The 26,505-nt window shown below is 39.9% G+C and overlaps 1 protein-coding gene across 7 annotated transcripts in view; it reads left to right on the top strand.

Annotated features, from left to right (window-relative positions):
- Positions 1 to 26,505, top strand: part of ACTN2 (actinin alpha 2) — a 123,459-nt gene that overhangs the window by 65,723 nt on the left and 31,231 nt on the right. For 4 of the 7 annotated variants that reach the window (XM_019549815.1, XM_019549814.1, XM_019549816.1 and 1 more), the window contains 9 exons: positions 652 to 766; positions 2,147 to 2,266; positions 10,186 to 10,272; positions 11,635 to 11,722; positions 14,584 to 14,662; positions 19,246 to 19,327; positions 22,880 to 22,965; positions 24,743 to 24,835; positions 25,507 to 25,737. In XM_019549815.1, coding sequence (XP_019405360.1) covers positions 652 to 766; positions 2,147 to 2,266; positions 10,186 to 10,272; positions 11,635 to 11,722; positions 14,584 to 14,662; positions 19,246 to 19,327; positions 22,880 to 22,965; positions 24,743 to 24,835; positions 25,507 to 25,737 — 981 coding nt within the window. Of the gene's footprint in view, positions 1 to 651; positions 767 to 2,146; positions 2,267 to 10,185; positions 10,273 to 11,634; positions 11,723 to 14,583; positions 14,663 to 19,245; positions 19,328 to 21,595; positions 21,682 to 22,879; positions 22,966 to 24,742; positions 24,836 to 25,506; positions 25,738 to 26,505 lie in introns of all 7 variants that reach the window. The other 3 variants (XM_019549820.1, XM_019549819.1, XM_019549818.1) reach the window with 1 other exon arrangement.

Here is a 26,505-nt window from a genome sequence, read left to right as displayed (position 1 = left end):
CTTACGATGGCATTTTGTTTCTCTTCATCTTTATTTGTAAGTACAAGGATTACCTCATTGGTGCTCCGATTTCAGCAAGTGGAGAGAGGTTTTCTTTTCCTCCTTTCCTCACTTCTATCCGATAAATGCCCATGACCATAATTCTGTGATTCATGAATAAAAGAGGTGAGAAGCACATGTCCTTACCTATGAAGTCAGTAGTCCACACACAGATGACAGCCTGCAGTGGCACTGACAATCCATAGTTGGAGGTTTTTTTACACACACACACACACACACACACACACACACACACACCCTTTCTTAGCCTGACAATGCATGAGCAGGCCTGTTTGATGATTATGTCCTTAAGTACAGTAGTGGCTGTAAAACACATTGTGCCTACACACATAGAGCATCTTTTGAAGAAAGCATAATTCAGGAAAATACTTGTCTCTCATAGAGCAGAGGGACTGTTTTATCTTCGAAGTGCATCATGAATGTGTAGGATGAGAATTTCAAGCCAGCCTGAATACTTAAAATTAATGGGAATTGAATAACTCTTTCTCCTTCACAGTCTTGACAAGCTCAGATGCAGTATTTCCTCAGATATTTTAGCAGTTGTTTTGAAAGATGCCACAGTGACAAGTGTGTTTTTAATTGCTATTGCAGACATTCACAGCCTGGTGCAATTCCCACCTCAGGAAAGCAGGCACGCAGATCGAGAACATTGAAGAGGACTTCAGGAATGGCCTTAAATTGATGCTCCTCTTGGAGGTCATCTCAGGTTCGTTTCAAATAAAAACTTTTAATGCTCCCAGCATTTTAATCTAGAACTCCTCAGCGTACATATTATATGGCGGAAATAAATCCCATATAGGTTAGTCAGGAGAAATTCTGTTGTCAAGCAGCTGAGACCAACAAATCTGCACTTCAATACGTAATTCTTACCAGCTCACTGCCAAATGAATGAGCTCTGAGCTTCATTTATTGAGCATCCTGAGTGAATTGATTGCTGCAGCTGCTCTGATGCTGAAAATAAAAGCCTTAGTTTCCCGCTACTGTTAAAAGGTAGAAGAAATGGATAATTTGTCCACCTCACACTGATTTCCTTAATAAATTTCTTTATGGGGTTCTCTCCCCCAGTTTTTTCTTGTGGATACTTAACATCAGGATTCTAAGTTCATATTTAGGGACCAAAAATAAGTGCCCTAATTTTAAGTGTTCATCATCCAACATCTCCCTTTGACTTATGTTTAACTAGCTAATTCATCCTTTCCCCTTTCCATTTAAAAGGTGCAGCTGCCAAAGGGGTCTGTAATAAACTGGGGAAGCTATGGGACATGGGGAGAAGGTGACCTAGTTGATGATAGAGGGGAAAGGGAGGGAGCATGGTAAAAAGAGCATTTCTAAGATATTTTTCGAGAAGACAATTTTGGTATGTATTCACATATAATTACATTCTTGACCATTGGAAAAGTCAAGATTGTGCAACCTTGGATACCAGGTGGTGGCAGCATGGCCCTGAAATTAGTTAGTTTTCCAGCTGGGTTAGGTCTGAAGGTGGCAGTGATGCCTGCTGCAGCATTGCAAGGTCTGTGGGACTTGGATATGCTTAACTGTACAGATACTTGGATTCTGTCTGTTCCCCAGTGTACTCTTCTTCCGTCTAGTGTATCTCTCAATCTTCTTCACTTCAGAAATTGTCAGGTTGGCTGAGATTTTACTTAGACAGGTTAATATGGCTGTCTGATTTATATAATTCAGACTCACCTTGTAATCAGGCAGGAAAGGGTGATACACTGTGCAGAAGGGCTTCTGCCCTTCCTTTTTTAATATTCAACTACTCTAAAACAGCTATTAGCAGGAAAATGAAATTTGGAAAGTAAATGTATTCATATGTTTTTAAGGTATTTGGGGCAAATGTAAAAATGTTTGTGAGGTTTTACTGCTGTACTAAAGAGATCAAAGCCTGTCACTTCTTCATTTGAATTTGCTCTTTGGGGTTTTGTTCAAAGGCACTTGACATTATTTCAGAAAAATACCTGCAGGATAGCTGTTAGCTCTTAGACATCATATAGTGCACATACATTCTAAATTTTTCTATTCACTTGTGTGCATGTAGCTAGGTGCCTGTAACAATAACATCACATTTGTTTTCCTACAGGAGAAAGACTACCAAAGCCAGACAGAGGAAAGATGCGCTTCCATAAAATAGCTAATGTCAACAAAGCCCTGGATTTTATCGCCAGCAAAGGAGTGAAACTTGTGTCAATTGGTGCAGAAGGTACGTGGAAGGACTTGCCAGCTGGCCTTGGTTGCCAGGCCCTACATTTCTCAAACAAATTTGATACAGGGACTTGGGACCAGGTTGTGCTGGTTCTTCTTTGACTCATAGATGTAGGGTTGGAAGGGACCTAAGTAGATCCTCAAGTCCGACCCCCTACCCTGGGCAGGAGAGAATACTGGGCCCATATGACCCCAGCTAGGTAATCGTCAAGCCTCCTCTTAAAGACCCCCAAGGTAGGAGCCAGCACCACTTCCCTTGGAAGTAGAAGGCACCACTTCCCTTGGGAGTATGTCCCTTGGACATAGAAGGCGCCCAAAACATCTGAATGTCGATGGCTTCTCTGCAGTAGGGGGAGGACAAGAAGCAGAAACTTTACAGGCACATGGAAATGTTGGGGTTTGGCTGGGACTGTGGACTATAGAACAGGGGGAACCAACCGCCAAGTGGCACAGGTAACTTCTGTGAGTGGCATGCAGCAGGCGGGAGGGGACAGGCAGCACTACTGCAGAAGGACAGGGAGCAGAAAGCAGTGCAGCAGATCAGGCAGGTGAAGGGGATTGGAGTAGCACTTAGAGAGGGCATGGGTCTTAATTTGTGGCATGCCAGTCAAAAGGCCTAAAATGCCTTAGCTGCTGCTCATTCCTTTCCCCTGAAGATTAAGAGAATATTTGCTTCTTTCAGTGCCTTCCTATCTTTCAACATGCTGTTAAAAATGATAGTTCCTTTAGAAATCAGATTCTAGACTGTACTTCATCCAGCACTTCATGTTCATTTATTGAATACTTAGAGAGCAATCATTTATACAGGAAATGTATTGAGGTAATTGCTTTGTGATTGTGTTTTATTGCCATCTTGTAAATATGGTGAACTGTGCCTACTTAGTACCTAGCATATCCTTGATGGGATATCCTAGATGTTTGGTCCCAGATACCTTGTATTCTTTGCTGCCCTGTGGCTCAACCTCAACAGGAAGAATGGACAGCACCCCCTGCCTCAGCATAGCTTGATAGTTAAGACCCTCTCCTGGGAGGTGGAAGGTGTGACTTTGAACTCCTAAGGCTCCAAAGAGCCTAAAACCAAGGTCTTCCATTTTTGGGAGTGACCTACTTCCCAATATATTGGTGGTAGCAATGGCACCATGACTGCCACCTCTTCCTCCAGATATATTTCTGAATGAAAGTGGCTATGATTGCTATACTTTGCACTGAATGCAACACTGTTTATGTGGGCTATCTGTTTATGTGGGCCTGCTGACATGACTGCCTGTGATCACTTAAGTGCAAGGGGTGTCCAGTCTGTGAATCCCAAATCCGGTTAAGTGTGAAACAGATATTAGTAGGTTCATCTCTCCCAAGATGGTGACTGTTTTGGGTACATGCAGTGTCAGAACTGTAGGAGTCTAAATAATGTTCCTGGTGAAAATGTAGGCACTGAAAGAATCTTACTTACCTAATTGATGAGATGGATTTTCTGCACGGCTTACTTGGATTTATACACCTCAATTCCACCTAAGTGCTTTTCAACATCTGGGACTAGTTCACTGGTGTTAAGCTTCTGAATTTGTATGCAGTCACTTAAGGCAGTCCCCAGCCCTCCTGGGTTTCAGTGTGAGTTGTTGGGGAAGTTTGTATTTCAAAAATCAGGATGATTGAGTTTAGACCCCAACTTTAATTATCTATTTTTGAAATTGTTGGCTATTCCTTTTAACAGGGCAAAGTGTTTTTTAAAATTTTGTTTTTTAAGATAATGGGTCAAACTTTAAAAAAACACCTTGAACACAAGACATCATCCACAAACTGGATTGTGTTCAGAATGGTCCAAATTCAAATAGCTGCTTTCTGTTTACAATGCTGCTCCCTGAAGGTCCATTCATAGTGTCTGATGAAGTAATTTGTTGTTTATGAAAGCTTATGCCTATCTGAATTTGTTAGTCTATAAAAGAGGCAAGGATTTTTTTTGTTTGATATCTTTTATTGGACCTGCGGCATGTTTGGGATAAAGGTAGAGAAGTTTTTGAATGCAAGACATTTTTCATCAGTTCTGAGGAGGAAAGCAAGCACAGTGTCATGCTGGGTTGTGGGTGGCCAGGTCTGGGGATCAAAAGCAGCAACCAAGAGGGGTGTATAGAGTCTGAGTGTAGGGGAGCCTAGAAGCCAGAAGATCCATTTGGGGAACTGAATCAGAGGATTGGGCAGAGAATGGGGTCAGGAGGCTGGCCAGGTCAGGTATCTGGTTATATGGGAGATCAAACCAGAGTCAGATTAGGGAGCCAAAGGGTCAGGCCAAACTCAGGATCTGTGGGCAAGCCAGGTTGGGTAGCTAAGTGAGGCAGCCTCAGTACAAGATGGAGCCTTGTTGGAGCCTCAGTACAAGACAGTTCCTCTTCCGGGTTTTAGTAGTAGGGGGTAAAGGGTCCACTGATCCTGGCTGGCCACTCTGGTTGCAGGGAGTGAGCTGGATATTGGGTTCTGACCACCTCCCTCCAAGCTCATGCTCCACTATGGTCATGACAGACTGGGATAAGTGGTCATACCAGGCAGGCTGAGGCCCTAGGTTCAAGGTCATGACCTGACATTACTTCCCTGACTCCCCTGCTCCTGCAACACCATAGTGGGGGTAATTACTTGGGCCCATGAGCCACATAGGGAGGTTTGTGTAACTGTCATGGGCCAGGTTAGCACATTTCCCCCCACCTCCCCCCACAACAGTTCACCAAGCTTCCCTATGTGGGATGGAGACTGGAGTGGGCAGGGCCCAAGCCCTGAGCTAAGTCCACAGCCCTGACTCCCGCCCTGGCCCTGGCCCACCCCACACATGGGGGTTGGGGTCTCTGTAGCACTCACTGCAGACCTGCCATGATGGGCAATGGTGGCAGGAAAAAGTGGGACCTGGACTCCCACACCAGATCTGCCACCACCATTTATTGTGACTGGGGCAGGCAGGTCTGGAGCAGATGCTGCAGGGACCCCAACCCTTGCTTGGACTGGGGCCGGGGTCTGCACTCAGCCCAGGAATTGGGGCCTGCCCACATGGGAATGGGTTTGATGGTGGCAGCAGCTAAAAGGAGCCACTGCCACAGGGGATGCCAGAAAATGGAGTCCAGCTGTGGACATGCTCCAGGCCCGCTGCATGCCTGGGGGCTGTAGAACATGTCACCGGCCAGATGGTGCCTGCACCAGGTGGGACTGAGGGACCCACCACAGGCTAGACAAAGTCCTTCTGGGGGCTGGATCTGGCCTGTGGGCCATATTTTTATCATCCCTGACCTAGGGAACCCTGGCCCAGGCTTTTCTGGGTGGTCCTCATGAAAATTTTTTACCAGATCAGCAGCATGTTTTCTGCAGGCTTCCTCAGGCTCCCACGTGCATTTGTCTGGCCTGTAACCCTCACAGTCTAGTAATAATACAGCATAATTTTCCTCACCTTTGTCTTGAGTCTAGAATCTCTTGAAGTAAGTAATCTTCTTGTCCTTGAACCATTATGGATGCTAGAGGAAGCTGAGAGTAACGAAGGAGTGAGCTTTCCATGTAGGGCTTGAACAGGGACAGCTGAAATACCAGATGGATTGTGAGTGTTGGTGGGAGTTGCAATTCATTTGTGACCAGCTTAATTTGTTGGGTAATACAAAAGGTACTGATGTACCTGTGATCCAGATACTGCAAGGGCCATCAGGTGTCGAAGTATTTGGTTGACAGCCATACCTTTTGTCCTACTGACTAAGCAGGCCCTGCTGATCTGTGTGTTCTTTGTACGCGTCTTTTGTCTTTTCTAGATGGACTTTTAATTTTCGACCTCTTGCCCATGTTGTACCCAGTCTTTGGCCACAGCTTTATCCAGAGTGACAAGTAGGGTAGGGTGTAGCTAGGGTGGAATCCATAATTAGCAAAGAATGGGCTTTATTCAGTCAAGGCATGAGTGGGGTTTTTGTAGGCAAACTCTACAAGTGCTAGCAGGACGGCTCTTTTGTTCTGCTGGAAACTGAGGTAACACTGAAGCTACTGTTCCAGAATCTGATTTGTTCTCTCAGCTTGACTGCTTGTGGGTCATATATGGATGAGAGCTGGGCATAGACTCTGAGCAAGTGCAAAGCCTTACAAACGAAACTCGGGAAATGAACTGGAGCTCATAATTGGATGTTGTGCAGTCTGGGAAACCATGAAGGTGAAGACCACATGATGTAGCCATAATTGGGCAGTGTCTTTGGCCAGGGCAGACCTGTGCATGGGATAAAGTGAGACATTTTGGTTAACTGATCTATCACTATCAGGATCATATAATACCCATTGGATTCAGGTATCTCTACAGTAAAGTCCAGTGAAATAGGACTCCGCAGGGTTAAGGGAGAGGGGAAAACAGGAGGATGGAGGAGCCACAAGTTTTTTATGTGAGTTTTTTAGTGCAGGCACAAAGGTCACAGGAGTGGATGAAATCTTGGACTGTCTCATGCAGGCATGGCCAACAGAAGTAGTGGACAAGCAATTGGTAGGTCTTTTTCATGTATGGGTGGCCTGCCAACAGCAAGTCTTGGCTTTTGTGAAGAACTGTCAGTCTGGCCAGATCTGGAGGCACAGAAATCCTACCCTGAGTGAATATGACCCCTTTCTGTGCCTGGTAGGATGTTGTGAGAGGGCGGTCTGCACCATGGGGAGGGAATTCCTCTAGATAGATAGCAACTCCAACCAAGGTCCGCAGATCCATTGGTAGCATGGCACCAGTGGTAGAGTGAATACTTATGTGGAGTTCTTCCCTTTATAGTATTTGGTGTCAGATAGTTGTATTTTGGGTCCATTGATATAATCTTCAGGGGTGTACTCCTGCTCCCTCTGTGCAAAAATTAAGTTTGTTTCCTACCTATGGGGACTTTTTACCATCTTGCACCATCTACACTTTTCCCAGAGCCTGACAAATGGACTTTGATCTCAAAAGCTTGCAGAAAAGGACAATTTTCTTGCCATTTTCCAGTTGGTCAAATAAAAGGTATCATTTTGGAATCAAGAGTTCTAGTTTTTTGTATGTCTTGCTATAATCTTGACAGTTGAGGATGACTATAGCTTCACCTTTATCCTCTGGTTTGATTACTATTTCACTTCTGGATGTTAGGGAGTCTATGGCTTTTTTGTCTGAGGAAGAGAGTTTGTTGGGATCCTGGCTTTTGCTGAGAATTTGGCTGTTACCTTTCTTCCTGAAGCAGCCAATAAATTAGTTCACTGTGTGGTTACATCCTCTGGGAGATGTCCAGTCTGATGTTTAATTATTGCTTTTTTTCTCAGTTGTGGCAGGAAGGTTGTCAGAGCCTGGAGGTGTTTCTATCCTGGGTGTGGAAGTATTCCTTCAGGCAAGGTCTGCAGAAGAATTCTTTTAATTCTCCACATATTAGTATCTCCTCAGGTTGCTTCTCTGGAAAGAAGCTCAGGCCTTTAAAGAATACAGATATTTCAGAATGGGATAGAGGGTGCTGTGACCAGTTTATGTTGCTGGTCTTTTTGGTACTGCTGCCTTGATTCCTTCCTATGTTGCTGGTGCACTGTCTGTGAGAGGTCTACTGTTGTAATAACTGCTTCCACTTGGATGGCTGTCTCGTGTGTATTTTTAGTAGTACATTTGAGTCTGCAGCATAGTAGCTGCATGTGTTTCCAGGTTAATATCTCTTAGTTTAGTAGCTTAGGTAAGTATGTCTTGTTTATGTTAATCCCTTTTGGAGTAGGTTAGGTGAAGAAGATGGTTTCTTAGTATTTCTGAAGTTCTCCTGCATTGTTTTGTTGCATATATAGAGCTTGAAGGTTGAAGATGACGAATCCCCTTAGGCTATTATGTTAATCTATAAGGATACTTTTACACATGCTCTGAGGGTGGGGTGTACAGCACTTTAATTAGACTGGCTCTGAGAGCCAGTCTAATTAAAGCTCCGCTCTGTCTCCTGTATCAGTGTCCCTGAACTTAAAAATGGCAGCGAGCTTCAGTTTAAGTACCCCCACTGCCATTTTTAAGCGCGGGAACGCTGATATGCTTGCAAATACTATGCTCCAGCAGACTCAGTTAATCTGCTCCAACATGTTGGTATTCCAGCACATCAGAGCAGCCTTTGCGCTCATGTATAGATATCCTAAGGTGCCACTTTGTCCTTTCTTCTATCTGACTTCAGACTAAGGTGGCTAAGTACCTTTCTCTGATCCTGGATAGTGTAACTAAGCTATAGTGTAAGTGAGAAGCAGACCTAGGCTGAACACCCAGGAGATCTAGCTTAGTTCTGCTGAAAACCCTCTCTTTTTCTTTCTTCTTGTAAAATGGGAGTAATAGTTGTAAAACTACATATTAATATTTGAAAACTTTCAAATTCTTCTCTTTTCTCTGGAATATTTATGATACAATTTTGTGTATGTGAGTTCTGGAGTGAACTGAAAAATAAGGATTGTAGTTCTCCCAAAACAGAGAAGGGAAATGTACACACAAATGTAAGAATTACTTTGGGGACAATATTTCTGGTGGCTTGTGGAGGAAGAGAAAAAGATTTTTTTTTAATATCACATTAGCATTTTTAGCAGTTTAACAACTTCCTTGTCCTGATTTTTTTTGTATTCTTTCCTTGTTCTTCACACATGTTTGGCTTTTTCACCTAAAGAGACCAAAAAGATGAAACTGGCAACTAGTGTGAATATTCCGTCAGGAACAGTATGAGGAGAGAAACTGCTGTAGCCAGTGAAAGCAAAAAAATTCCTATACTTGCAGCATAGCTGCTACTGCAAAATAATTATACAGTGATTATGCAAATCCATGTACTGATTGTCAGCCAATCAGCAATGCCCCCCTGAGTACTGCAATTCATCTACTGTACATTTTGAGAACTGAAAAAAATGACTATAGTAATTATGCGGACCAGAGACATGCTGCATTATGAGTTCAAGGAAATGCATAAGTTGGGGGGGCATGGAAATAGAAATCAATTATTATTTGGCTATATTTGATTGACTGAGAAGGTTCAAGTTCTATATAATTCATGGAGCATTTCAGAAGATTGATCATTTTTCTGGCCAATATGATGGCAATGCTTATGTCCCATGAAGTCTGTGAGCAGGGAAGGAAAACCCTTGAAAAAATTAGGAGGAACCCCTAAGGGTGAAGTGGAAAAATAATAAACTGGTAATCTTTTTAGCATTAATTATTGCATTATTAAAACATATGTGCAATGTCTGGAGCTAGATTCTCAAACTACAGAGGTGCCATTTGAATGATATAAGTGCATGTGCCTATTAACAAGACATTTTTAATATATGCCTGAAAAATATATACCAAACAGTGCATATACCCAAGTGCTTTCTTCTTCTTGTTGTTTTTTAAATGAAATCCCTCATAACTTGGTCAAACCAAAAGTGGCAACTAAAAGGTGCAACTACATCCTGTGGCATGTTTTCAAACACGCTTAGTAACAAGTAGCTTCCAATATTCTTAGCTGGGGCTGCTGACTGCCAGGCATTTTTGAAAATCTGGCCTCAGCTATGAACTATGGATAATATTTTTTAAAGCGTCTTGGTAATTTAGGAGTTGTTTAAAATATGCAAAGAAGGGTTTTTTTTTCACTTGCTTTGCAAGGTTGTTTTTATTCAAACTTTCTCCTTCAGCCAAAGATTCATCCTATAGAAAAGTCAGGCCAAAAAGTGAAAGCTTTAAAAAGATGCAATTAACTGAACAAAAGCCATTTACTATGAAGGTGTTAGGTCACTGTAACCATAAGTAATTTTCAAGCTTATCACAACTGAAACAGAAGCATGATCCTGTTGAAAAAGTAACTAAAAGAAGCTCGTTGTAACTAAGAACTGTATTGCTAACTGTGTAACAAATGATTAGAGCATGATTAAAGTAAGACAATACATAGCAAACCATATTTAATTAATTCTATGCTTTCTTTTTGTTTACCTTAGAAATTGTTGATGGCAATGTGAAAATGACCCTGGGTATGATCTGGACTATCATCCTTCGCTTTGCTATTCAGGATATTTCCGTAGAAGGTAAGAATATGCCTCTGGCTTTCTTAAAATTGTTGGGACAACGTTATGTCAACCTGAGTTGATATGGTTTGGTTTAAAACATTATTTTAGACACATCACTGAAAAGTAAGGTGACACATTTGTAAAGTGAATTGTGTGGTAGAGTTGGTGGCATTAAGAACAAAAGTCCTCTGATTATTCGCTGAAAAAGATGCAGTGAGATACCCCCTGCTGGCAATTAGATCAGTGTTTGGGGGCACAGTCATTTCACCCTTACCACGGCACAGGCCACAGACAGTATTTTTATAAGGTCCTATCTAAGTTACAGCAGCCTTCCTGGGATGCCATCTGGACTTCAAGCTATCTGGAATTTATGCAGTAATGTACTCTGGGGTCCTGCCCTTTATCCGCCCTTTCAATTCAACGATGTGGACTGCCAACTTACCTCTTTGCCTCATATTTGCAACTCCCTCTTGCCTCTGACTGCAGCACTGCAGTTTGATCTACCTTCATCCCTGCCCCTATCTTGGCCATCTCTGATTTGTTAACAGGTTCAAATCTTCTAGGAAGAAAGCCACGCAGTACAGGTTCCTGGGCAGTGGCACACCTTGATTGGGCACGCTGGTGGTAAGCAGAGAAGCATTACTAGGAGTAGATGGCAGACAGGAGAGCTTGATTAGCATAACACTTATGGAGTGAAGAGATTAGCAGGGATCAAGTAGCTAATAATGAACTATGGAGTCAGTTGCTTCTTCAGCTCTGCCTGAATAGAAATGCCACTGTTCCTGACAGCTTGTTTGTTTTAAATTTTGAATGAAGCAGGCATTAAAGGGGTCTGCAACTGCACCATCAAACCCCTCCCTGCTCTCTTGTGGATTTACCCTCACTTCTGTCTACCCTGCTTCTACCATTTCCCCTTTATCTTGCCAGCTTTTACACTTCCTGCCTTCTGATGCAAATACCTATATCTCTTCACTTCCTTGCAAATCTCATCTGAATAGGTATATTTTCTTCCTTATTAACCACATATCTCTCTTTAAATCAGTTCTGAATATGCAAAAGGTGCTAGACTTTTGTGCATGAGTTATAGTATGGACCTAAGAGAACCAGCTGTAGAGTCAGAAGTCATTCAGCCTTTGTGGTCCATTCAGCCCTTGCCTCATGTTTAGCCTGTCAACGAAGCTGCAAAGTGTTCTGTTGCCATTGTGTTCTGTGACATGCATACTTGTCTACTTGGAAATGGATTAAAACCTCCAACATATTCCATGCAGCCCCCTGAATAAGTGACAGTTATTAATGAATTCTAGGCTGTGAACTTAAAATGTTAGGAAATGGTCTGGGCTCCTTTTCAGTCTCCTGTTTTCTCTCCCGTGTCCCATTTAGAGACCTCTGCTAAAGAAGGGCTGCTGCTGTGGTGTCAAAGGAAAACTGCTCCTTACAGAAATGTGAACATTCAGAACTTCCACCTCAGGTAAAATCCCACGGGGTTTGATCAACTAAACATGCTTTGAGTCAGATTTTGCTCAGTTTTGTACAGCTGTAAGTGAAAGCATAATTTGACCCTTACCCATGAACCAAGACTTTTGTCCTCTTCTGCTGCACCCTCATAGTATGAGTTTTGTTAGCAGAAGTGCATTTTTAATATAACTTGGCGTTTGGGGCAAAATGCTCTTAGCTTTTTTCAATGGTTACTGTATAAAAATCAGCATTTGTCCGAAGTGACCACACAATGGTATTGGATGAATGGCTTCTATTCTAGGAACACTCCTGACTTTCTAATGGCAGCCTCTGAATGTCATTATTAAAGCCTTAGGGGCCAAATTCCAGTTTGATGTATGTAATACTATCAACATTTATTCCATTATGGTGAATCACCCTTATTTGTACAGTCTGACATTATGTTAATGGCTTCCACAAAGTGCTGAAAATGTGACTCAGAAGAAAAGCAGAACACTTCAAACAAATCCAGTACTGGAATCAAGTTCATTAGCATTACTTGAACTGGAGACAGAAGGGATGGCTCAGCCTCTTTTTTGTTTATTTAATGAAAATCTGCCTCTGACTTCCAGGTCACAGGCACGTTGCCTATATTAGCAGCCTCACATCAGTTGTGGCCTTGGCTATTCAGATGACCTGGTTCACCAACACATGAACCCTGGAGTTAGTTCTGCTCAAAAAGCAATGTAGTTGTGATCAGATTCCTTATTAAAGGGCTATTCCATCTTAGTTTCCATTGCCTTGGTCTTCATATAATTCATACAGAGACCTACAGTTTATAAATATTTTAGAACAAATAAAATGTATTAATTTATTTATTCTGTTGCTTTAAATGAATCAGAATTTGATATGGTGTATCCTGCAGGAATAGATAACGGCTGATTTCGGTAGACCATCATGCAGACATGGGCAGCCATCCATAGGATCAAAACCTTAATATTTAAATTTGCATATTTTGCCTTTCATACTCTGTAGAGAATAAACAACCCTCCTATTCCTCCAGAACCCTGATTTACATTTGCATTCAAAGCAGCGGATATGTTTTCTTCAGTTTTTGCTTCTAAGCTTATGTCCTAAAGGATTTTATTGTCGTATACTGTATGTTACTGCACAGAGAATATGTTTTTATCATAGTTTGATGCTTAGGGCCACTGGATTCATAGAGTCACAGAACTCTTAGGTTCATTGGATTTTGACTTTGAGTAACAGAAAGTATTTTAGCAATTGCAAATTTAGCAATTAGCAAATTTTTTATTTAAGAATTGTCTCTTGCTTGTGCATGGTAATTAACACAACGTCTGAAGACTTCTGGTACCATCTCAGCTGCAATAGCTGTTTTTCAGGCCCAGAACGTATGCTTGTAAATTAGCTCTGAAAGGTTCCCAAAAGGCAGATTTTTAATGGATCCATTTGTAAGGATCGTCTCCAGAGTCAGTGTTGTCAGTTCTGATTCTGAGGTGTACGAAGCATCTGAAACTTCTCAGGATGTCATCCTCCTGCTGTACTCAGCCTTGGTGAGGCTGCAGCTGGAGCACTGCATCCAATTCTGGGCTCCACAATTTAAAAATGATGTGGAGAAGCTTGAGAGAGTCCAGAGGAGAGCCACGCACATGATCAGAGTGCAGGAGAACAGGCTCTATGATGAGAGGCCGAGAGCTATGGGACTCTTCAGCCTGGAAAAGTGCAGGCTCAGGGGTGACCTGGTGGCTGCCTATAAGTACGTAAGGGGTGTGCATCAGGATCTGGGGGAACATCTGTTCACCAGAGCGCCCCAAGGGATGACAAGGTCCAATGGTCACAAACTCCTCCAAAATCGTTTCGGGCTAGACATAAGGAAGAACTTCTTTACTGTCCGAGCCCCCAAGGCCTGGAACAGGCTGCTGCCAGAGGTGCAAGCACTTATTATGGACTCCTTTAAGAGACATTTGGACATTTATCTTGCTGGGATCCTTTGACCCTGGCTGACTTCCTTCCCCTGGGGCAGGGGGCTGGACTCGATAATCTCCTGAGGTCCCTTCCAGCTCTGATGTCTATGAAATCTATTAAACTTGTAGTGTTGTCAGTAGGAAGTGCAGATGTGCTGAGCAGATTTCAGGATAAGATCCATCTTATATACAGCGTATATAAATTAATTATGTTTTCCATCATGACTGTACATTCCTTTATGAAAAATATATTTATGATATTATAATTTTATCTTGACACTGGAAAAATCCCTTGGTTGAATAAGATCTCTTGGAAGATTCATCCAGACTTAATTCTTCCATTGTCATTATGAACATGTACTACTGTTTAGGTAATGGGAGATTATGCACAGCCACTGAAAGACAAACAACTCTGTTTTGTCCCAGGGCATCAAATATGTTCATCTCAGAGCTTTTTTGCATAGTAATATACTGTATAAAGGCCAAAAACGTGATAGGGGGTGTTGGTTGTAGCTGTGTTGGTCTAAGGACATAGGCAGACAAGGTTCTTTGGGTAAATGTGATATCTTTTATTTTACAAAGTAAGTTGTTAAAAAAGTTGTTCTTTGCAAGCTTTTAGGCTTGTGTTTGTGCCTGAAAGCTTGCAAAGAACAATTTTTCCAACAATTCAGTTGGTCTAATAAAACATATCATATTCACTCAAAGAACCTTGTCTGCCAATAGCATGATCAGTAATACAAAGACTGAAGAAGAGTCAATACACAGCTTAATAATTGCCCTGCTGTGAGGAGACATTATTACCTGGATATACCAGAGGAGCATACAACTAAACCTTGAGCAAACTGCAAACTGTAAAATGTCATGATTGTATTAACTTATTTTTCCATTTTATTTTTCTATTGTTGCAAAGCTGGAAAGATGGCCTTGGATTATGTGCACTTATCCACAGACACCGACCTGATCTTATTGACTACTCCAAGCTAAATAAGGTCATCAGTCTGGGTGGCAGAGCATGCTGTCCTGCAGTGATTTGGTTCACTTCCTGTTTGCTTAGCATGTTCCCTGAAGGATGAGCTGAGGTGTACTTACTAACTCTGGCTGGCCTTGCAACCTCCTGCCAAAACTGATCTTGAGGAAAAAAGGAAACCATTCTCCCCATGAATACATGCACCCATTCGTCAGGATTATGATTATTAAAAAGTTATACTGTAGCCTCCAAGGATGTACAATGATAAAAAGGCAGTCAATTGATTATTTTTATTATAACATATGCTTGGCTTGATCCTCTGCAAGTAGGCAACTTGTGCACTCCTTTACACCAGTGCAAAGTAGGTATCAAATTTCTAATGAACTGGCATTTTCCAGTCACATTGATGATAACGTTCTATACCCTTTTTTCAGCGGTGAAAATGACTGTGCAAATTGCAGAACAGTCAAGAATCAGGCCCATGGTTATGTTGGAAGTTTCTTTAGAGTAAATATTGCTTTTGGGAAATAACTAGACCTAGAAATCAAAAGCTATGAAGCAATATTTCTTGCTTGTTATTTTACTTCTACCAAAGTTTCACCCATATCCCTACAAGTCCAGACAAAACAAGTACCCTAACATCACTGGGTCTCAAAACATGGAGAGCTTAATAGTATCAGAAAACAGAATGTAGAGGGCCCAGATGGCTTGATCAGACTGTGGTGGAAACTGGTGATTTTACTGGTTTTGAAATTGTACAAAAGGAAGGAAAGAGAAAAAAATAGTAATGATCTCAGCTATCAGGTCTGGGACACTGGTGGCTCTTGCGAATGTAGGTAAGCACAAGTCTCAGATTTGCTGAGGGTAGTGGCAAAAGAACAATGCTAGAAGAAAAAGTGAAATACTGAAAGTTTCTCCTTTGGGCAATTTCCTGTGGTCCGAAATAAGACTGTCTTGACATACCCTCCAATTCCAGTCAGGTAAAAAGTTCACCATGGTCTTAATTTGTTCAATACTACATTCATTTGTGAGAGAGACTGCTAAATCACAGGGCAGATTTTCCATTTCTTCTCCTACTTATGATAAATTGGTTTTAGCTGTTATGGGAAAGCCTTTTAAAACAAGAATTAAAATTATTTTAAAAGCTTGTTCTGTTTTATGATTATTAAAAAGTTAGACTGTAGCCTCTAAAGTTATACAATGATAAAAATGCAGTCAATTGATTATTTTTACTTAAACCTAAAAAGTATTCATTTAAAAATTTTCAACACATGAAAGGGATTGATTTTGAGCTCAGTCCTGCTATTCTTACTTAGGTGAGTAGAAACAGTGTTTGGCCTTTTATCTTCTTTAGGCTTAGTGACTTCTATAGCTTTAATGTGAACCTTAACCTGTCTCTCTCGGGGTATACACAGATGTAACAAATATATGGATAGCAAAAGATACTGATATAAGCTGTTATAATAAAATTATTACAGCTGTATGATTCTGTACCAATACAATTACTACACTACAAAAGTAATCCAGCTTTAACCTTGCTTAATTTGGGGTAAAAGTTAGGGTGATTTAGCTAACTTATTTCTCTACAGGATCAAATAACTGGAATAATTGCAATTTAACGAATGCTGCACTCTCCTAAGTGGCAGCTGTCTCCCCTCTTGATGTGGTTAAAAAGTACACTAATCCATACCCTCACTGTACTTCGCATTATTTGCCACACAGTTCCAATACAATTAGTAATACAAATCTAAATCAGCAGGGCAAAATATCAGCCACACTTCTGTGAACATACTTACTCAGTGAAGTACTCAGGCCAGCTGTCCATGTTTGAAAATGTACTTAGGCATGACATAAACAAAGGCTAACAGTTTTGAAGGCCTACTGAGAACTTGGCCCATAATATAGAGAACCTTCCTAGTAAAATCACCCTACTTATATGTGGTGAAAGAACAGAACACAAACAAATGAGACTCAGCGAAAGTGTTTCCCTCTCAGAAATTCCCAAATGAAAATGGGTCAGATTTCAAACAGCGACTCGAGCTGTGCCCTGTAGAACATGTTCAGGAAGATCCTAATATCCTTATCTTGCTGTGTTTGACTGACTACTTGTTTTGCGTGTATTAACAACAGGCTTGATGTCTTTCTTTTGGCATGATATCTGTTTCTGCTGCATGTGTTCTTTTCTTGCCAATCTACTTTTTGTGTGGACTTGTAGCTGGAAGGATGGCCTTGGTCTCAATGCCTTTATCCATAGACACAGGCCTGATCTTCTTGATTATGGCAAGTTATACAAGGTATTGCTACTGTAGTAATAGAGATGCTTTTTATTTTTTGAAGGAATGGGTGGTTGAGGTCTTCCAGCTTCATTTTATGCATCATTTTAAGCAAATCTTCCTCCAGCTAACCATTGTTTAATCATTGACTCTCCACATGGGAGTTGTCCATCTTTCATCAACAAACAGTGTCTTAAATTAGTCAATTAGTCTTGCTTAGATTTTGTCTAGGAATAGCTATATATTCACTTTCCAAAACAAGTTGTTGCCTATGTTATCTGTACATGCTTTATATGCACAGTGGCATATACATAAATGTATAGTTAATAATCAGGTCATGGGTTTTAAGTATTGTGCACAATTTCAAGGCTTTTTTAAAATGGAAATGATGTATATAATATAAATTGCTAATGAAATGCATTTGATGGTAACATTGATGGTAAAGATGTGACTATAAAAATAAGTTCAACTGAACCCAGATCTTAAGGTCTTATGAATTCAAACTGTTTTTCATAACTAACTTTCCTGATAATATAACTTAAAAAAAAAAGAATGAACAAGCTCCATTCACTAGAAATAGGTGCTATTCGTGATATTACTTTTGTGTGAATAATTCACAGAAAATTGACACTTCATATCCATTATGTGTATGAAGTACAAGCTTCCATGAAACTTGGAATAATCACTGTCAGTTAAATCTCAGTATTTTCACTAGTGCCATAAAAAAAAACGCCCATAAGACAAGCTCCCACTGTAGGCTGGTACTTGTATCCCAACGTGAAATGAAGAAGTTCTTACAAAAAATTGTTTTACCTACTGGGAGATCCCAAGTCTGTCCTGAAGAGAAGCTCTTCTCTCATTTGAAAATACCCATAAGAAATTTTTCAGGCGCCAAGACCTCTCATGAGTTTGGGAGACTTCAGCTATGCCTTTAATGATTCTCTCCTGAACCCAGATTCAAAGAAATCAGACCCCCCTACCCACTTACCCTTGTTGGTGACAACTCCAGATGCCTACAATTAGGCAGGCACTTATTTTTGCATCAGTGGATCTAGATCAGGAGAGAAGCAGTTTGGATGTGGCCTCACACACCAATTCAACACATTTTAGGAATTAGGGATATTAGGAATTTCTTACACGATCACCACCTGTAATATGATACAGCGGGCATATCTACATGTGCCCCCCATGGCACCGTTGTTACTGCACCATCATTTAGTACTTCCAGAAGAAAGTACTAAAGAAAGGACAGCGCAATAACAGCCGTTACTGCCCCGTCCTGACAGTGCATGGTTATTTTTAGACATTACATTACCGTAGCGACACACTATAATGAAGTAGCTCATCACTACATAGCATTGGTGTCATGGTTTGTGCCTGCTTATGCTATGTTGCCACAGCGACAAACTATGTTGCTGTAGTGCGTTGCTATGGGGACATAGCTTCATGTGAAGCCATGCCCAGTGAGGACTAACTTCAGCTTCACAGCTGAGATGGTTAAATCATGATACAAAATTCTGCTTCACCTTATCTCTTGGTATGACTCCACTAAGACATTTGCATTTCCTCTGCAACTTTTCTTATGCCTTACATCACTAATTCTGCTGTAGTGTGCATGCTCAAAAATTATTCAAAAATGGTCAAAATCATTTTACAATCTGTTACAATTCAGTTTCACCTGCTTATGGAGAAATGCCGTGCAAGACTCCGAAAAGTGTGTTTGGCTGAGGGAGACATGGTGGAACTCAGCTTTTGTCCTATGTATGCTATATACATATATGTATATCTATACATACATACTGAGATCTATTTGTCTGTATTAAATAATCTACCCCAGAACAAATTTGCAGCATGCGCCTAATGGCACCTAGTAGTTTATGAATATTTTTGCTTAAAAATGTAGCGTGAGATTGATTTAACAGATAGATTTAGATCAGGGTTGTCCAACTGAGATGAGATGGGAAGGGGGCTGCACACCACATAGGCTGTATGCTGCAGGGGCAGGCTCCCAGGATTCCTTCTCCCCACCCCCACTATTCAAGCTGCATGGGCAGCATGCAGCCCCCCACTTTCCCTTGGGTCCTGCCCCACTGCATGGCAGTAGGAGAGGTGGCCACGGGGGCCCACAGACCATGAGTTGGACAGCTCTGATTTACACAGATGCTTCATACAGAGAGATTTTGAAGAATAATAGTTATGACGCAAGTGTCTAGCTGGGGAAAATCCCTTTTCTTGGATCAAACAGAATAACTTTCAGTATACTTACTGTATTATTATTGCTTCAAGAAAAGCTTCTGTTGCTTAACTGGTTATACTTTCTTCTTTTGTGCAGGATGACCCTCTAGGAAATATAAATCTTGCAATGGAAATTGCAGAAAAACATTTGGATATCCCTAAGATGTTGGATGCAGAAGGTGAGAGCTATCATCTTTAATGTATTTTAATTAGAGGTAGGCAGCAAAACATGTTTTACCTTGGCATGACAAATTTGCATAATTGTTTATACATGAATCATCACATGTATGTATGTTTATTCATTTGACTTCCAGGCTACCCTTCCTAAAAAGGTTCAGGGTGCTTTACAATAAAAACAAGTCTTGAAAACAGATAAATAAAACAATTCTTCAGACAGTACTTTAAAACTTAACCTCTTTCTGATGCATCTTTTTTTTAAATGATCTCTTGCATCTTGATTCCTGAGTGCTAGAGAACCTCTAACTTTGTAATTTGTTAATGATAAAATTATCATCTATTATTTACATTGCAGCAACCTCCTTGATCCCTAATCAAAAAGTATTATCCTCAGGTGGTATGTCCTATGCACATACAGAATGAAAAGATAATCCCCTTTTTTAAGTGTTTAAAATGTAGTGCAAGTAATTCACAAATATGTACAGTTTTAAAACATGGCAGCATTGCTTGATGCTGGGGTTGAGCTTTTAGAAAGATAATTCATATACTCCTTTCCAAATGTATAGTTAGCATTTGGCATCCCACACTGGAGACTTAGAAAATTAGTGTTTTCTTTTTATATTATTTTAATTTTTGTATAATGGTGAGCTTTAATGAATAGTTCCATATTTAATCCTCCCTTTAAAATGCTCTATAGAATCTTTCTACAGATAATAATACGATGTTAAGAGACTCACACAGAGGTTCATGGAAGTACGCAACCTGCTGTATTTCAGATGTGAGTAACACCAAAAGATAAGAATTTTTTAGGCTGGTTCAAGTGTACTTCTTTAAGCACACTGGGTGCCTTGTCATGTGATCAACATTAATGGATAGAATTATCTGAATTGCTCAGCCTTGGCCTGTCTGCTGCTATTGAAATCAATAGGAATTGAATTAAGCAAGTGTTAGGAAATCTAACCTGCAATCACTTCAGTGAAGAGTGCTTTTAGCATTGCTGTCATGCTTCAAAATCCATTGTCTCTTTGCCTGGAAATATGATTTCTGTTTTAAAAAACAGTAGATTCTTTTTACTATAAAATTGTGTGCATCTACCATCTCTTTTCCATAGATGTAACTCTCTCTGTGGTTTCTCTTCATATGCAATTTGAGAAACTTTGTTTAACTTCTTTAAATATTATCTCATATCCTCTTGTTCTATACCTTTAAAGACAGAGAGAGAAAAAAAACGTGAACTGATTATGAATATGTGAATCTGCTGACATATGTGCCATCCATTTTTAATTTAATTTTATAATTTAATATGCTCAATTTTTAGATTCATTGATTATTATGGTAGAAAAACTTCAAATGAATATTAAAATTGTAACTTTTTCTTTTGACCTTTTCAAATCATTATTATCCCACTCCTCCAATGGCCTTGCGTGTGCATGGCGATTGTTTGCAGTTAATGCTAATGACACTCAAAACCCCTACACTAATAATCAATGATCTTCTGCCATATCGGTTAGGAGGGCTAAAAGGACCATTATTATTAATGGGTCCAAACTTCAACCATATCCTAATCATAATTTTAATTACTTATTCTCATAGTGGTGACAAACCCATCAGGCTTGCAATAATTTAAGACAATATTTACTGAGAATACAGTACGACACAAGAGCTGCAAAGCTGTTAAAATCCAGTCTTTTCTGCATGGTAGATTTGTTCTGGGTTGCAGTAGCTCACGTATTCATGTTATGCAGGTGTCTGATGCATATCAGTATCCTGTCTATTCATAGGAATGCAAGAGCAGGGCACATAGTACAGAAGGATGCTATGTTAACATGCTTCACATGCACTTCTATATCATATCAGTGCGTTAGGGTTAACTCTGGAGCAAGTCTAGTACCTCATGTGAAGTTACTGTGGCTTCACACTGATGCAAAACAAAAGCAAAAATGATTCCAATAGGTTTGACTTTAGATCTAGCAACCTTGCCTGCAACTTTTGCAGGCTTGGCTTGGATCTCCAACAAAGCTGCACAACATGGCAGTGCTGTTCTGTACACTCTGCTGAGTCAGGTATTTTAGCATTTCACATAGAGCAATTGATACTGTGTTTTACGTGTCGGTTCTTAAAACCTGAGCACCAAAGGACGTCAGGAAAAGGAAACAAGCTGAATAATGATGAATTTATTTTTAATTCAGCATGTGAAGTGACATCATCATCTTCTGGAATGATATTGTCATTGGACTGAGTGGTTAACCACTCTTCTTCTTTCTACACAGATGTAGTAAACACTGCCAGACCAGATGAAAGAGCCATTATGACTTATGTTTCCTGTTACTACCATGCATTTGCTGGGGCTCAGAAGGTGAGGTTGTAGAAGATGGATCAGACCTCACCCTTCACCTTCTGTGGGGTTATTAGCAGCTTTATCCTTCTGATCTTTTCCCCACTAGCTCCTTGAGGAGCCTTTTATTGCTGAGCGAGACCCTCATTTTCTGTTGCCTCATTTTCTTTGTGAGCTCCTGTCTTTCTATAGTTGGTAGCCATATAATCAGTTGTTTGTTCGCTAGAATCATACCTTTCTGTCTCATTATTCTGTATATTTACCAATAATATCCAACAGAGGCGTCCTTAGTTGGTTGATGAACTGGATAGTAGACATACTTGTCTCCAATGAAACTGTGTATTGACATGAACCAAATTTAAGAAAGCAAAATAAAAATAACAAACTCACAGGGAAATAGATATCTCCAAAACAGTTCAGTTGCTTTTATTTCCCCTGCTGGATATTATTCATGCTACTGTTGTCAAATCGTAACAGAAGCTCAGAACATGAATCCTTTTCTTATGCTCTGTGGAATTTTTAAGAGTTAACATTTTATGGTAAGTACAAATGTGTAGAAACATAAAATGCTTGTAGACACAAAAATCACATATAGACTTTTTGGAATATGGATCGGTATCATAGTGAAAAGAGTAAAAATAATTGCAGAATTCTACACAATGCAAATGCCATTACCAGTAGTGGGCTGATACATAGTATTAAAAAATAACTTAACAGTTGTCCTCTAGGGCAGTTCTTCTGGGGTCAAAACAGCTAAAATTTAGTCAGCTATGTAAACCCACTTTTTACATACCTTAGCTGACAGGTCACATTATAAGTAGATAAATATGAACCTGATCCCGCAACTCTAACTCATGGGAGGAATTCTTATGCAGACAGATTGTGCAGTTGAAGTTAAAGTCATTACTCCTCTGAGTAGTAATGATAGCAATATGTGTGCAGGATCCAGTCCTACATGTGAAAACATTTCCACCCTCTGTTTATGTAATTTCAATTTGAGTTTTAATGTATTTTTTTTTTCTGCCAGCACCAGTAGATCTAGCAGATGATTTACCATCTTTGAATAGTTTCTGAACTACAGAGCACTGGGCAAACACTGCCTTAATACAAAAAAACAACTGCAAGGCAGGATAACAAGCATATTGTGTGTTCTTTTGTTCATCTTGTTTTCTACTTCTCGATTTTTTGTTTTGCTTTTATTTCTTCCTCCTCACTATAGATATTGTGAACACTCCCAAACCTGATGAGAGAGCTATCATGACTTATGTCTCCTGCTTCTACCATGCTTTTGCTGGAGCAGAGCAGGTATTAATCAGCTGTCCCTTTGTGTTGCTGGGCTTTTTTGGTTTGTTATTTCAGAAGTTCATGAGTGTTTCACATAATTTAGGTCTTTGTGGTTTGTATTAATGTTTGCAAGTTTGTCTGAGCATAAATGCTTGTTTGTAACCCACACTTGAATCTGACTCAGCTAAATGTTCTGTAGCAAGTTTGATCTTTTTTTCTTCCCATTTTTTAGTTCAAATAAGCATTACCATCTTTCTAGCACAATCTGAATTTTGAAAGTCTTTATTTAGGTATTTCAAAAAGGTTGTTTTCATTTAATTAAGGTAGAGAGAAAGGTACTTGGAAATCTATTTCAACATTTCAAAAGGCTGATACACTTAGTGGAATTTTCAGCAGTACTGAGATGCCTGAGTCCCTTTGACACCAATAGGATCATTTATGGAAGAAAGTGCTATTCCACTTGAGTAAGAATAGAAGAATGTCATTAGCCTGCTGGCCATATGGATCCCTTTCAATTATAACCAGGTCATTTCCCCTCTGCATTGCTTCATATACTTTTAAATCAGAAACAGACGTAAGCCTTTTTGCTGAAAAATGTTTTATGACAGCTGATAGCTGGGGTTTCTTTCCTTCTCAATTTAGGGGATAACTTTTCCTTTCAGCCTGATAATTATATCCTGGTTTATTACAGCATCACCAGGTGGTGCTAGCATCACCTTACTAAGGCATGCGTAGATTCTTCTTTGCATAGCTGAGGTATATCCCCTGAGTTAATTTATCCAGGGAGAAAAATCAAAGTAGCCACATGAAAAGGAAGCACTAACTCAAAACCATTCCAGGGTTTTTCTTTGTTACCCAGTTTTCACTTTTTATTTGTTCTTCAAACCCATTTTTTTCAATTAAAAGGCCAAAATAAAGGAGTAAAATTTATTTTAGTAGTGTCTACAGGGCATGATAGTTAATTAGTACCCTTTGTACTATGTGTTTTATACGCACATAATAAAAATATATTGATAGGTTTAATAACCTATACTGATGTTGACGCAGGCAATAGATAAAGTAAATACAATTGTGGGAAGTGAGGTAAACAGAGGAAATAATCACTATTGGAATGATAAATAGTAGCATCAGCACACCAACCCAGACTCTGGGGAGTCTAGAGTTACGCTGCCATAATGGTATCTAAACTCCTGTTCCATGCAGGATTAGGATCTCTGGTGTAGCAATCAGCTGCCACGTACACACAAATAAATACAGTGTTCCTTTGACTCCAGTGGAGTTACTCCAGATTTAACTTGCATAAAAAGGTAGACATTGAGCATCTATACATATTCAGGTTCTTCCACAGTCTAAGTGAATTGGGGCTTGTAAAGTATTTGGGGCTGTTTTCCAGTATCTCTAACAGACCTAATAATATTCTAGTGTGATTTTTTTAACCTAATAATTTAACATGCACAATGATCTAAACCTCTGTGTAAGTAAAAGTTATTAATTACTTGTTAATTACAGTTTGAAACTATGTGTTGCATTATAAACTTCCCTGTCTAGAACAAATTCTATAGGTACTTGCTCCCTGCTCACCTTGTTGCAGGCAATGGAGTTGCACAGGGTGTTGTAGTGACAAAGCTGTCCCATTAATTTTGAGAAGAATAAAGTGGTACAACAATAAGCATTGCATTATTTATTTGCAGCAGTCACATTCTTCTTACTTCAATTTTGTATCTGTTTGTGATCGAGACTAGAACCTTATGGTAAATGCGGCGGCAGACGTGTTCTGTTTATTTGTTGTGTTTTACAGGCCGAGACTGCAGCTAATCGGATATGCAAGGTACTTGCTGTGAATCAAGAAAATGAAAGATTGATGGAAGAGTATGAACGGCTAGCAAGCGAGGTAAGGAAAATTGTCTTCATAATACATGGTTATTATATTCATGAAACACAGGTGACGGTATGTTCATTGAACGACTTATAACAGATCACTGTTAAAGTATTGCAAAGGTGACCTTCAGAGAGGGAAGTGTACTTAACAGGGCACTAACTTAGGATTTGGGAAATGTAGGTTCAAATCCCTGCTGTGTTATAGACTTCCTATATGCTCTTCACAAGGATATCTGTGTCTCAGATAGTTCTGCTACTGTAAAATAAGGAAGTTAGCAAGAACAGGAGTGTTGTGAGAGGAAGTATGTTAAACAGGTTATAAGGCGATCAGATGTTATAGTAACGTACCATGCAAGCATGTGGGATAGACAGATCTTTGAGGATTTCTACATTGGGACAATAAAAGAACTGCTGACACACATCTTGAATTCATTTAAAAATTCATTGTTTGTTTTAGTTTGAAAAGTTTCTTCCCCTTAAACCAAAAATATTAAGATAATTTTTTTCCTAAAGAAAAGTAGCCCAAATGACTAGTACTTCTAAAAGTCTTTTGCTTAGCTGCCATGAAATAATTGTTTTTGGCAAGAATAATGTGGTAGGGGAAAAGGGCACTGGTGTTTGTACATTCAGGCTTATTGGTTTTGTTTGTCTTTTGGGTTCTAATTGTTTGCATGGGTTTGACAGCTCTTAGAATGGATTCGTCGCACAATCCCTTGGCTGGAAAACAGGACCCCTGAGAAAACCATGCAGGCCATGCAGAAGAAACTAGAGGACTTCCGAGACTATCGTCGCAAGCACAAGCCTCCCAAAGTCCAGGAAAAATGTCAGCTGGAGATCAACTTCAACACCTTACAGACAAAACTGAGGATCAGTAATAGGCCAGCCTTCATGCCATCAGAGGGGAAAATGGTTTCAGTAAGTTAAACCAGAGGCCCATATTCTTTTGTCATTGCTATTGGGATGGTCAGGAATATCTGAATATTCACATTAACAAGGCTAAATTCAGTGATCTGTTTGAAGGAAGACTTCTGTTGATTTGTTGTAGTTCCCATAAATTAGTTTTGTTCTGCATTTTTCAGCATTCTTCATCAAATTGGTCCTTGTTCCTAAACTTTGGAGACAAGAACAGTTTCTAGAAAGAATTCTCATCTCCTGATAAGTCATGAGTTTCCAGTATATTAGTTGCTGAATATTGCAGATTTTTGTACTGGACTTAATCTGATGTTTCAAGTTTTATGAACATTGCTTAAAAGTATGCCTAGCTTTCCCATCCCCCGCAACCTCAAGATTGCCAGCATAGCTTAGTTTTGGTGTCTGTAGTTCTCTAAAGGCTCACAAAATATTCTTTTCATGCATGTGCACACACATGCATACAGTATTTTCTTAGCTGTCAGTACAATACATACTGTACAGTTTAGGTAACAGCAGCATGAAAACATGCAAATTGACTGTTTTGTCACTGTCAGCTTCTACAAGCAAAGCACTTTTGTTTTGATAATGAACGCCTACTTTGAGGACGTTCTGCATTATCTGCAGTAGAAGGGGAAGGTGTAAAATATAATGTAAAATATAGGCAAGAACTAAACAGGTGACAGCATGCAGTCCTTTTTTCCTGAGCAACAGCTTTTTGCACCCACTTGTACAGATTTTGCTGGCCTGGTTTTGGGGGCCTATCATTTACAT

The sequence above is a fragment of the Crocodylus porosus genome, unplaced genomic scaffold, assembly GCF_001723895.1.
Source record: "Crocodylus porosus isolate Cpor-Errol unplaced genomic scaffold, CroPor_comp1, whole genome shotgun sequence".
In the NCBI taxonomy this organism is placed as follows: Eukaryota; Metazoa; Chordata; order Crocodylia; family Crocodylidae; genus Crocodylus; species Crocodylus porosus.
This window is presented reverse-complemented; position numbering and strand designations above follow the sequence as displayed.